At 46.0% G+C, this 12,021-nt stretch overlaps 1 protein-coding gene across 2 annotated transcripts; it reads left to right on the top strand.

Moving 5' to 3' along the window:
* Window positions 1–3,090: 3,090 nt before the first annotated feature.
* Window positions 3,091–11,831, top strand: LOC128779459 (olfactory receptor 2V1). Of its 2 annotated transcripts, XM_053913289.1 has the most exons (3): window positions 3,091–3,411; window positions 7,564–7,722; window positions 10,057–11,831. In XM_053913289.1, exon 3 carries the CDS (start codon window positions 10,081–10,083, stop codon window positions 11,026–11,028), a length of 948 nt encoding a protein of 315 aa, XP_053769264.1. In that variant the 5' UTR covers window positions 3,091–3,411; window positions 7,564–7,722; window positions 10,057–10,080; the 3' UTR covers window positions 11,029–11,831. The 2 variants fall into 2 exon arrangements, with proteins under 2 accessions (XP_053769264.1, XP_053769265.1); XM_053913290.1 differs by lacking the exon at window positions 7,564–7,722.
* Window positions 11,832–12,021: the final 190 nt, after the last annotated feature.

Here is a 12,021-nt window from a genome sequence, read left to right as displayed (position 1 = left end):
GAGTTCCTTCCTCTGAAATTTTTTGAGTAGTTTTAGAACAGGGGTGTCAAACTCATTTTCACCGGGGGCTGCATCAGCCTCACACTTGCCTTCAAAGGGCCAAATGTAATTTTAGGACTGCATAAATGTAACTACTCCTTAACAATTAAGTGAGAGCTCAGCGCTGCTGCCAGGTAGAAACAAGGTGCCAGGCCAGATAAAACAAGGTGGAGGGCCAGATTCTGCCCACGGGCCTTGTGTTTGCCAACTGTGTTTTAGAAGAATGGGTATTTAAATCCTCTTTCAATACTTGGTAGAATTCACCTGTGAAGCTGTCTGGTCCTGTGCTTTTATTTGTTGGGTTTTGGGAGGGTTTTTTGTATTACTGCTCCAATGTATTTCTAGTAATTGGCCTGTTCAGATTTTCTGTTTCTTCTTGGTTCAGTCTTAGAAGTTATATGTTTCTAGACTCTTCTTGGTTGTCCAACTTATTGGCATATACACGTTCACATCATTCTTTTTTTTTAAAGATTTAATTTATTTAGAGAGAGTGGGAGGGAGGTAGAAAGAGAGGGAGAGAAGCATCAATGTGTAGTTGCCAGGACCTGACACACAACCCAAGCATGTGCCCGGACCAGAAATCAAACCAGTGACCCTTTGGTTCACAGGCCAGTGCTTAATCCACTGAGCTACACCAGCCAGGGCTCACAGTATGCTTTAATGATCTGTATTTCTATGGTGTTGGTTGCAATCTTCCTCTTTCATTTCTCATATTATTTCTTTGGTCTCTTTCTCTCTCTCTCTCTCATTTTAACTTGATAAGTCTGCGTAGAGGTTTGTTAATTTTATTCATCCTTTTAAGAATGAGCTCTTAGTTGCATTCTTCTTTTTACTGTTTTTTATTTTTGTCTCTTTTATTTATTTCCACTCTGATCTTTATTATGTCCTTTCTTCTACTTATAGTAGGTTTTGTTTGTACTTCTTTTTCTAGTTCCTTTAGGTGCAAAATTAGATTGTTTATTTGGGATTTTTCCTGTTTGTAGAAGTAGGCTTGTATAGTTATGAGCTTCCCTCTTAGAACTGCTCCTGCTGCATCCCATAAATTTTGGCACCTTGGCTATCTTCCTTTGTCTCAAGGTAGTTTTTGATCTCAATCCATTGGTTATTTAGTAGCATGTTGTTTAATCTTGACATATTTGAGAGGTGGGTTTTTTTTTTTCAGTTTTCTTCCTGTTTTTGGTTTCCAGTTTTATGGCATTGTGATCAGAAAATATGCTTGATATAATTCAATCTTCTTGGTTTTATTGAGGTTCATTTTATGGCCCAACAAGTAGCCTATCCTGAAAAATGTTCTATGTGCACTTGAGAAAAATATGTACACTGCAGTTTGGGCCTGAAATGTTCTTTAAGTGTCTATTAAGTTGGGCTGGTCTAGTGCAGCATTTAAAGCCATTATTTCCTTATTAATTTTCATTCTGAATGATCTATGCATTGAGGTAAGTGGGGTATTAAAGTCCCCAGCCATTAGTGTGTTACTATTAATTTTCACCTTTATACCCATTAATACTTCTATCATATCTTTGGGTGCTGCTATGTTGGGTTTGTAGATATATGCAATTGTTATATCCTCTTCTTGGGCTGACCTCTCTGTCATTATATAATTTTTTTATTTGTATCTTTTTATATTCTTTGTTTTAAAGTATATTTTGTCTGATAGGAGTATTGCTGCTCCAGCTTTCTTTTCATTCCTATTTGCACGTAATGTCTTTTTCCATCCCTTCACTTTCAGTCTGTGTATGTCTTTTGCTCTAAAATTGGTCTGTTATCAACAGAATATAGATAGGTCTTGTATTTTTCTACCCATTCTGTTCTGCTATGTCTACTGAGTGGCGCATGATTCCATTTACATTTAAAGTAATTATTGACAGGTATGTGCTTATTACCATTTTGTTAATTGTTTTTGGTTCTTCTTCTGTGTCCCTTTCCTCTTCTCTTGATGTCTTTCTTTTGATTTTCTGGCTTTCTTTGGTATTTGCCCAATTTTAATTTCCTCTCTTTGCTCATTCCCTCTTCTTCAGCTTCCTGGGTCTTCCCACCTCTCCTTGGATCCCTCCCCTCTCAGCTCTGTGATCTACTCTCTCCTGTGTGGGCACCAGCCTCCAGCGAAAGTCCCCAAGAGTGTGGCAGGCAAACACATGTCCTTGCTGTTGTGAAAATAGAATGAAAACCAGTCAAGTAAAACTAAAAAATTAGAAGGAAATGATAAATTGGTTATTTGGCCATCTGGTTTCTAGTGAATATGTCATTTTGAAAACAGACCTGCTTCCACAGTAAAAACACCAAAAATAGAGTGATTATACAATTATGGTCCAATTTGGGACACTCTTGAGAGTGAAGGAAACACTCTCCACCATTCTACAGGGAGAACAGACATAGGCCTCTGCATCACAGGATAGCCCCCAGCCCACTGGGGAGGGCGCTGGTCACAGAGAAGCATCAGACAGCGTTTGGAGGACACCCAGCTCCCAAGGGGCCATCTGACTCTCATGAAGGCAGGTGCTCTGTTTCCCTCCCCCTGGGTCATGAACTCCTGGGAGCCAGGGCTGTGTCCAGGCCCATTTGGAGCACAGCACAACATCTCACCCAGTGCTCTGTGTATCCTGGGCCTTCAGCAGGTGTGGGATGACCTGTGGGCAGTAAAGAACAGGTGTGGACAGTGGAGTGGGAAGAGCCAACTGGGCCAGTCACAGGTTGAGAGCCCGTGAGGGCACTGGGGGTGACTGGGGAGGCTTGGAATGTGTCTGTGTGGGGGTAGAGCCCCCAGAAATTTGTCCCCCTTCCTGTGCCCTGGCTGCCCTGTGGCCCTCCCCCGACCAGGTTTCCTCATATGGTCTCCATGGGGCCTGCTTCTGGTTCTGTCCCAAAGGTCCCTTTTGGAGTCTCTTTAATTGTCATCTTGGGAGCTCCTGCTTCAGGGCTGAAGTCTGAGGGCTCTCCTGGGTGGACAGCTTTACCTTCCACAGTGCAGCTCTGTGTGAAGTACCTTAATGGACAATGGGAGACAGGTCTTCAAGCTGAGATGAGAGGCAGCCTGTGGCAGGTGGACAGGCACCAGTGGGTACAAGGGTTCCATGGGTGCTGACTCTGAGCCCATCTGCCCACCACCATCCCCTTGACTAAGTGCTCATTGTCTCTGTCCCCCTTTTGCAGAGAGGGGACTGTTGTGTTTCTGAGCCCCACTAAGCTAGAGAATCACAGGAAGGTTGAGAAGTGAGGGGCTGAGGAGGGAGGTCAGAGCTGGAGAAGTGTCTCTATGTCCCCCTATGTCCCCTCTGACCCAGTGAGTGAGGGATGATGGAGTGATGTTCATCCCAGAAACTCCTCCACGTGGTAGCTGCAGAGTCACTTTTTCTCCAGGGAACCCGGCCTGAGGTAAGTGTGCGTTGTTTTCCTATCAACCTTCCTGTCCCTTCCTTACAGTTCCTGTTACTGATTTCTGGTTTGTGTCTTCATTTCTATGTACTTATCAGCATTTCTTCTTCCTTGTGATGTCTGCCTTTTTCAGCGTTTCTTTGGTGGGCTTGTGTATGTGCTTTCTAGTGTTATGTGTCTTCTCACTGATTTCTGGTCCTCTTCCTTTGACCTACTGCTGCCCTTTTGTTTCCTTCATGTCTCACTGACTCTTTTCCTTCCTCCTTCCCTTTGTCTGGACATGGGACTCCATGGTGGGCTATTGGGTGAAGAGTGGGAGACTGAGGATGAATGTGGAGAGGTGAAGGGGAGGAAAGGGAGGACTGATATGGGACATAGAGTCACCTCTTCCCGGAAAGAATATTGTAGACACAACATGGGTTCCTTTATGGTGTCATTTCTAGGATGAAAAATATATTAACCAACCCAGAAAAAAGGAACAAAGTTAAAAAGCAGAAAAACTGACCATTTGAGATGCTAGAAAGGTTTCCTTAGTTGTTTTGCATGTTACACTGAATTGTTCCACAGTATCCACAGCATATGTCATATATATGGGCACTGTCCTAAGAGCTATGATCCCACTGTGGGCACAAGTGGCATCAGGGAACATAGGTCCTACTTGAGAAAGGAGAAGTAAAAAACCCCCATATAAATAAAACATAGCATGCCCAATTTCTCAAGTGCCATGAGAAAGAAAAATTAGTAAAGGAATGGGAGGGAAGAAGGATTTCAAGTTGAAATAGGTTTTGAGGAAGCCTGGCTGAGGAAGTGCGCCACAGGGGATGCAATACTGTGAAGCTGATCAGGGAAGGAAGAGCCTCCTGTGGAGAGGGTGGAGTGGGTGTGAAGGCTCCCCAGGCTGGCCTCTGCCTTCTGGCAGGGGAAAGGAGTAGGAGGCAGGCAGTACCTGAGTCAAGAGAATACCAGGGAAAGCAGAATGAAAGGAGGTCTGGGTGAAGACAGAAGGCTTGTCAGAGCAGTCTGGCTTTGTTATTGAAGCATTGTGATTCTGATTTTTTTAATCCTCACTTGAGGATATGTGTTATTGATTTTAGAGAGGGAGGAAAGGGGAGAGAGAGACAGAATCATCAGTTGGTAGCCTCCTGTATGTGACCTGACCAGGCAGGGATCAAAGCCATAACTTAGGTATATACCCTGCCTTGAATCAAACCCACAACCTTTTGATGTACAGGATGATGCTCAGCCACCTGCGCCACCCAGCCAGGGTTTGGCTTTTATGTTTGAGGACCTGGGTTCATGCTAGCACTACATGGCACATGGACTGGGGTCGGGGTAAGGGAGGAATTGGAGGGAAAGCTCAGTTAGCGACCGTTGCCACCATCCAGGGATGCAGTGATGACATTGTGGCAGGGTGGGAACAGGCAGGAATGAGAAGTCGTCAGGGGTGGATATACTTTGGAGGAAAAGCCAAAAGGAGTTTCTGATGGGATGTGAGAGAGAAGGAGAAGATTTGAGATGAACCACGTGTTGTATGCTGGCCAGCTGAACACATCTGCCCTTAATTAAACTGGGGAAAAGATTAGAAGAGGTATTTGTCCAGGGAAAACCAAGGGCTGAAATTGGCCACTTTAAGTGGAACAAGGCCAGGAGCCATCCACGTGGAAAGCCTGAGTTCACAGTGAGTATAAGAGCATGCTTCAAGGCAGCCCTCCAGGCTAGAGAGAGAAATGCCATTCAGCAACCATATTGCATTGGAGTACAAGGGGGTAGCAGAGGAGAAGGGGTAGAGTGCATCCCTTTGAAGGTGCGTGTAGCCAGACGCCTCTGCGCACAGCAGGTAAGAGAGCCCTCTGCACAGGAAGAGGAATTTCCACTGTGAGGTCTGGGAGTCTTGATTTGTTCAGTTGGTTGGTTGAGTCTTGATATGGCCAAGATGGTTGGAAGGCTGGAGGACCAGGGACAGTTTGCCCCTGCAGACAGCCCCTCCCATCCCCTGCCCCAACCCTGCACCTGCATGTGATTGGTTGCAAGGACACAGCTTCCTGGGCAGGAGCCTGCTTCCCCACTTGTGAGTCTGGGCAGGCTCATCCTAGTTTAGGAAACTCCCCTGGGTCTTCCCACAGAGAGCATGTTCTGTGGAGTCTGCTCGTTTCCACTTTCCAACAGAAAAGGGAGACATGAATACATGGACACAAAGGTTTTCTAGATGTGACTATCATTCATTTGTTGAGAACATTCTTGTCTTTTGTAAGTACCTGAAGATATTTCTTAGGCTGTCACTCTCGGTCCAACATAGAAAAGAGTCCAACATGAATTCCTATTTGGGTTATGATCAAAGTTCTGCAATGAACAAGTCCAGGCCCTTTGAGCTCAGAAATTGAGGTTGCAGCTGCATGTCAATTAATGATTCATTATTCTATTTAGTCAACACATGTCCATGTAGGATCCTGGAGCATTTGAGAGAAGCTTTCCAAGACACCAGATCAGAAGTCAGAGGGAGCCGTGTAGGTAACTGGGGGAGGAACACACCATTGCAAGGGATGGGGAAAGATCCTAAGGTACGAATGTCTGGCCTGCTCCTGTAACTGAGCACCCTGAGGGAGGAGACAGGTAGAAGCCCTTGTCCCAGCCCTGGGTGTGGGAAGGGCAGCCACGGCACTGGGTCAGTTATGGTCTTGCATGGCTGGGGGGTCCTAAGGACTTGGCCTTGCCCTGAGTGGGGTAGGAACCAATGGCATAGCTAGGCACAAGAGTGACATTATCCACCTTGAACTTCAGATGAGGCTAATCCTCCTGCTGCTGGGTGGAGAAGCAGGGAGCCCCGTTGAAGATTGCCGGGAACCGAAACTGCACCCGGGGTGCAAGCTCTCAGGTCACTGAATGTGAGGCAGGAGGCCACAGGCAAAGGGATCACCTGGTGGAGGGTAAGAAGGGGGCCCCTTCATGGCAGAAGCGGGTTTGAGCTGAGCCCCTGGGAGGCAATGGCATTATGACAATAGGAGTTTGGAGGAAGATGTGCTGGGAGAATGGAACAGCATGAGCAAAACCAAAAGGAAGTTGTGTTTGGCAAGCTGCAGAGGTCAGTTCAGGTGGCGTGGAGGGCTGACTTAGAGGAAGGGAGAGCGGACCATTCAGGGACATCGGTCGGTTAGAGGTGGAGCTCTGCTCAGTTTTGAGCAGAGCAGTGACCCACAGAGAGACACTGAGGTGCCCACAGTGTGCGGTGTCCAAGGAGGTGCCCGGTCAGGGCCTTTGCGTGAATGCTGGCAAAACGGTACTGCTCTGAATACAGTGGCGACTCCCGGGATGAAAATAGAGGCCGTTGTAAGAAGCAAGAATCTCCATAGTGCACAAATCAGCAGGACCAGGACACTGTTTGATACAGAATGCAGGGAGTATCCAAGTGGGTCATTTTGAACTTGCATGGTTGAGACAGGAAAGTATTATTTTAAAAAAGATGAAAATAGGATATATTACTTCTCTGGTAAATGCGTGTAAGAATTGTTCTTTCCTGTTTGGGGTGTCAGGAAGACATGCAACTATACATATTCCTCAAGAAGTTGGTAATTTGGGGCTGGTTCTGGGTCTGGGGAGGAGTATTAGCATGTGACAGAGATTCAGGAGTGGTTTGGAGACAGGTGGGCAGATGGAGTCTCTGGCTCCTCCAGCTCAGCCTGCTGATCACCTGTGCAAGGCCTTTCCCTGAGTGTCATGGGATCAGAAATGTAATTGTACCTTGCATCTAGGTTTAAGGGCTCCCGTTTATACTAAACAACTCATGAGGAAGGAACTTAATAACCATAAGTGAGCAAGTATTCACCTGTGATTTGAAAAGATACAGTGACACGTATGAAAATTTTGAAGAGTTTATGTGAGCAAAAGTAAATTCCCATCAGGGTATGTTGAACTGAAAGTAATAGGAGAGCTCCACAGAGCAGGGAAAAGACTTTTACAGAGAAAAGGCAGAAGACAAGCAAGGAAATTATTTCATTGTCTCTATAGAAGCCTTTGAGCTGCTGGGAAATCGTAGCTGCTGTTGGTGCGTTGATATGTTGGTCTTGAGACATTCACAGGCTTAGGTTTGGGCTCACTTTGTAGGCTACTAAGGTATGGCAACCACTCACCCTAATTTCCTCCTTGTTTAATTAACAGTAACAAGCACCCTATATCTGACAGAACCCTGCCTGTTCTGTGGTGAGCAAAAGGATCTCCAGTTTTTAAGAGTCTGTATTACAGATCAGAAGGCTGCTGGGTGAACCAAGATCCAGAGAAAAGGGAATTGGAAACACCTAAGAATTTCTCCAAAATAAGGTAGCTTGCCCTTCTAAGGATATTTTTGTCCCACCACAGCCTGATATAACTTAAAGTATTCAGAGCTTAGATTCCACCAGCCCCTTCTCAAGTCTTGGTCCCACGTTTACTAGCCATGTAGCTTTGGACAATGCAGGCAACTCCTCAGAGCCTCCATTTCCTCACCTGTGAAAAATGGTCTATTTTAATAATCTCACTGTACCTTCTTTATGGTTGACTATAAGGTCAAATTAAAAATAGATGTGAAAGTCATATTATTTTTTTGAAGATTTTATTTATTTTTAGAGAGCATGGAAGGGAGGGAGAACGAGAGTCAGAGAAACATCAGTGTGTAACTGCCTCTCACGCCCCCCACTGGGGACCTGGGCTGCAACCCAGGCATGTGCCCTGACTAGGAATGGAATGGGCAACCATTTGGTTCACAAGCCAGCACTCAATCCACTGAGCTACACCGGACAGAGCTATTTCAACCAATTGAGTTTTGCCTGGCACTAGGTCAGGCAGAGAGCCCTGCCTCTTTTCAGCAGATGAAAACTAGGCTGACAAACTCCACATCTTTGATTCGATGTTTTCTAGGCAACTGGCAAAACACCGTCTTTCTTATCTGTAAAATCAGGCTTTGGTGTCCTGTCATATAACATATTTAGAAAAAAATCTTGACCAAAATCAAGAGAAACACTTTTCATTGACATGCTCCACATAAGTGAATTGAAAAATTTATAAGACAAATAATAATGTTTCATTAGAAATTCAAAAGGAACATATTAGAAAAATTTTTATAAACATGGATCTTTGGCCCTGGCCAGTGTGCAGCATTGTCTCATGGACCAAAAGATCACAGGTTTGATTCCCGGTCATGGCACCTACCTGGGCTGTGGGTTCAGTCCCAGGGGGATTATGTGCAAGAGGCAACTAATCACTTTTTCTCTTTTACATCAACGTTTGTTTCTGTCCCTCCTTCCACCTTTCCTCTCTCTCTAAAGCAATTGGCATGTCCTTGGGTAAGGATTAAAGAAAGGCTCTTTTGTTTCTATTAAAGATAACTTAGTAAGCAGGTACTACTTGTACGTGTTTATCAGCCAACATCTACTGAGTCCCTGTCCTGGGTGTTTTTGTTTGTTTGCTTGTTTGTTTTAGAAAATAAAAACTTTTTTTTTAATCTTACACGATATTTCACATTACATATAATATTACAGTCCAAGATTCTACAGCCACCAATGCCCATAATCATGTAAATATATCCAATTCCATCACGGCCTTTTCCTGCTAAATGAGGCATGGGTACTGCAGAGGGTCAGGTTTTGAGCAGAAGTTGTCCTTGAAGGGGTGGCTCCCTCAGTGCATTAGGAACTAGCCAATGAGCCTTACTTGCTAGAACTGTCTGATTCAGAGGAGAGGAAGGAACAGGGTGTGCTGTGTCCTGCGGGTACTTTAAAAGTAGCCATGTAATTGAAGACCACACTACTCTTGAGGACTGGACGCCTAATCATTGCCTCTACCTGTTGGCCCTGCATCTTTGCTGTCAATCCTAACATAAGGGACAGCACTGGCATCCAGTTGTAACTGTTCCTTCTCGTGGGAGGCACTCGGAAGCACTTCTTTATCTACCTTATACATATGACAGAGTGGCTAGCCGGATACAACTCTCAGAACATGGAGAAATATGTACTCTAGAGAGCAGCTCGTGCTCCCTTTCCTTCCCTTCCCTTTCTAAAACACACATAAGTGGTCTCTTCACTGAACTGTCTGGCCCTGTTAGAGGTAGTTTACCACGTCTGTGTGATAATCATAAAAGACTCAATATTGTATAATAAAGCCAAGACTTTGCTTGCAGAAAGGTCTTATCACATAAAATAACTCCGTTTCTACTCTTCTTGATAAGAATACTCACCAATAAAGATACATGGATTGGTCTGTGAACTACCAGGGCTCCTACTGCTGAATCACAGAGGCATGAAGTAGAACCCTCTTCATGTCCCAAAGCACATGTTGTTGAGGCCTCATGAGTGACAAACAAAACAGCTGGCTGAAGGTGTGCATGCAGAAGTAAAGGACAAATGCCAGTCAAGCGTGACTGGTGTGGCTCAGTTGCTTGGAGCATTGTCCCAGAAAGGGAAAGGTTGCCGGTTTGATTCCCAGTCAGGGCATATGTGAGGGTTTGGGTTCAGTCCCTCGTCAGGGAGTGTGAAAGCGGGAACCACTATGTGTTTCTCTCTCACACTGATGTTTCTCTCCCTCTCTTTCTGGTTCCCTTCCCCTTCTATAAAATTAAGTATATAAAATCTTTTTAAAAACAAATACAAGTCAATCCAATATTTTTGTTCATGTTCTCAGGTGATCAGGAAAGACCACTGAGCCATGGGGATGTGGTTGAATGAGTCATCCACAGATGACTTCATCCTCCTGGGCATCTTCTCCCACAGCCCAGCTGACCTTGCTCTCTTCTCCGTGGTCATGGTGGTGTTCTCAGTGGCCCTCTGTGGAAACGTCCTCCTCCTCGTCCTCATCGGCATAGACCCTCGACTTCACACACCCATGTACTTCTTCCTCAGTCAGCTCTCCCTCATGGATCTCATGTTGGTCTGTAACAATGTGCCAAAGATGGCAGCCAACTTCCTGTCTGGCAGGAAGACCATCTCCTTTGTGGGCTGTGGCATACAAGTTGGCCTTTTTGTCTCTCTCATTGGATCAGAGGGGCTTTTGCTGGGGTTCATGGCTTATGACCGTTACGTGGCCATTAGCCACCCACTGCACTATTCCACCCGCATGAGTCAGAGGGTCTGTCTCCAGATTGCTGGTTGTTCCTGGGCGTTTGGGATACTAGATGGTTTGATCCAGATGGTGGTAATGATGACTGTCCCCTACTGTGGCTCAAGGGCAGTGGACCACTTCTTCTGTGACATGCTATCCTTGTTGAAGCTGGCCTGTGTAGACACAACCCTTTTTGAGAATGTGTTATTTGTTTGCTGTGTGTTTATGCTGCTCCTTCCTTTTTCCATCATCGTGGCCTCCTACGTTCGCATCTTGGGGGCCGTGCTCCATTTGCACTCTGCTCAGGCTGGTAAAAGGGCCCTGGCCACCTGTTCCTCCCACATGACAACTGTCTCCCTCTTCTATGGGGCAGCCATGTTCATCTACCTGAGGCCCAGGCGCTACCGCACACCCAGACAAGACAAGGTGCTGTCTATCTTCTACACGGTCCTCACCCCTATGCTCAACCCCCTCATTTATAGCCTAAGGAACCGGGATGTGATGGGGGCCCTGAGGAAGTGGTTAGACTGTTGCAGGGGTGGCAGCCAACACTGAACGGCCAGGATAACAGGGCGGGAAAGCTGGCCATCTTCAACGTGATCTACGGCTCCCACATCTTCACCTTCACCTACACCTTCTCAGGGCTCTCTGTTCGTACTTCAGACCCAGAGCACCAGACGGCAGCGAACACGCGGATCCGCTCACTCTCTGGAAGCTGCCAGTTCCAGCCACACACCTCCCAGAAGAGGATGACGGTGACACCTGGGCACAGCCCTATGAGCCCTCGCACCTCACCCTGGACCTGTGGTGAGGTGCTCTTGTGTCCGCAGGCCTGGGTTGGGGGGCTTCCTCTGGGACAGGAAGCATTGCCAAAATGTCAGCAAACCCGACAGATTCTGCATATCTGCCCCCCCGAATCACGTGGCTGTCTTTAAAAGCCTCCCTGGCCAAACAACAAACCAACCACACTGTAAATCCTCAGCGGGACACAGATTAAAGTGTTAAAGGCTTGCAGGTGACTAATGGGCAGCCCAGGAGGAACCTGGGCCCCAAAGCAGGGCCTGAACCCCTTTGTACCATAAACTTCTCAGCATCTTGGTAAAAGCACGAATACATAGAAAATACAAAGGAAAGCCATTATATTAACATACAGTAATCAAAAACTAAAACAAATGTATTAGGTGGGCCAATTTTCCATGTTAAGGATGATCTAACCACAGTAATTTCAACCAGATATTACACCGTACTTATTATACAGTAAATAACAAGCTATAGCAGCGGGCCTAATAAATGATGTAATTTCAAAGACGTGATAAGCATAAACAATATTTCACGGAGTCTGCAGCAGCTGCAATGTTATTTCAATAGAATCCATATCAGCTGGAATTTCTGGTGGTGATGCGTTGCTTCCACCATTCCTGACATCCAGAGGACACCGCCACCTGCTGGCGTTTGTTAGGAGTGCAAACCCTCTGGTCCCACCCCACAGGGGCTGCACCTCTGTCCTTCCCTCAGACCCGCAGCCAGCTCCACCCCCTCCCCATCTCA

Source organism: Desmodus rotundus, chromosome 10 (genome assembly GCF_022682495.2).
Source record: "Desmodus rotundus isolate HL8 chromosome 10, HLdesRot8A.1, whole genome shotgun sequence".
NCBI classification, from domain to species: domain Eukaryota; kingdom Metazoa; phylum Chordata; class Mammalia; order Chiroptera; family Phyllostomidae; genus Desmodus; species Desmodus rotundus.
Note: the sequence above shows the minus strand (reverse complement) of the source record. Positions and strands in the feature narration are given on the sequence as shown.

Excerpts from the sequence above, each read along its gene's own strand:
- LOC128779459 (XM_053913290.1), top strand. The coding sequence starts at position 10,081 with ATGGGGATGTGGTTGAATGAGTCATCCACAGATGACTTCATCCTCCTG.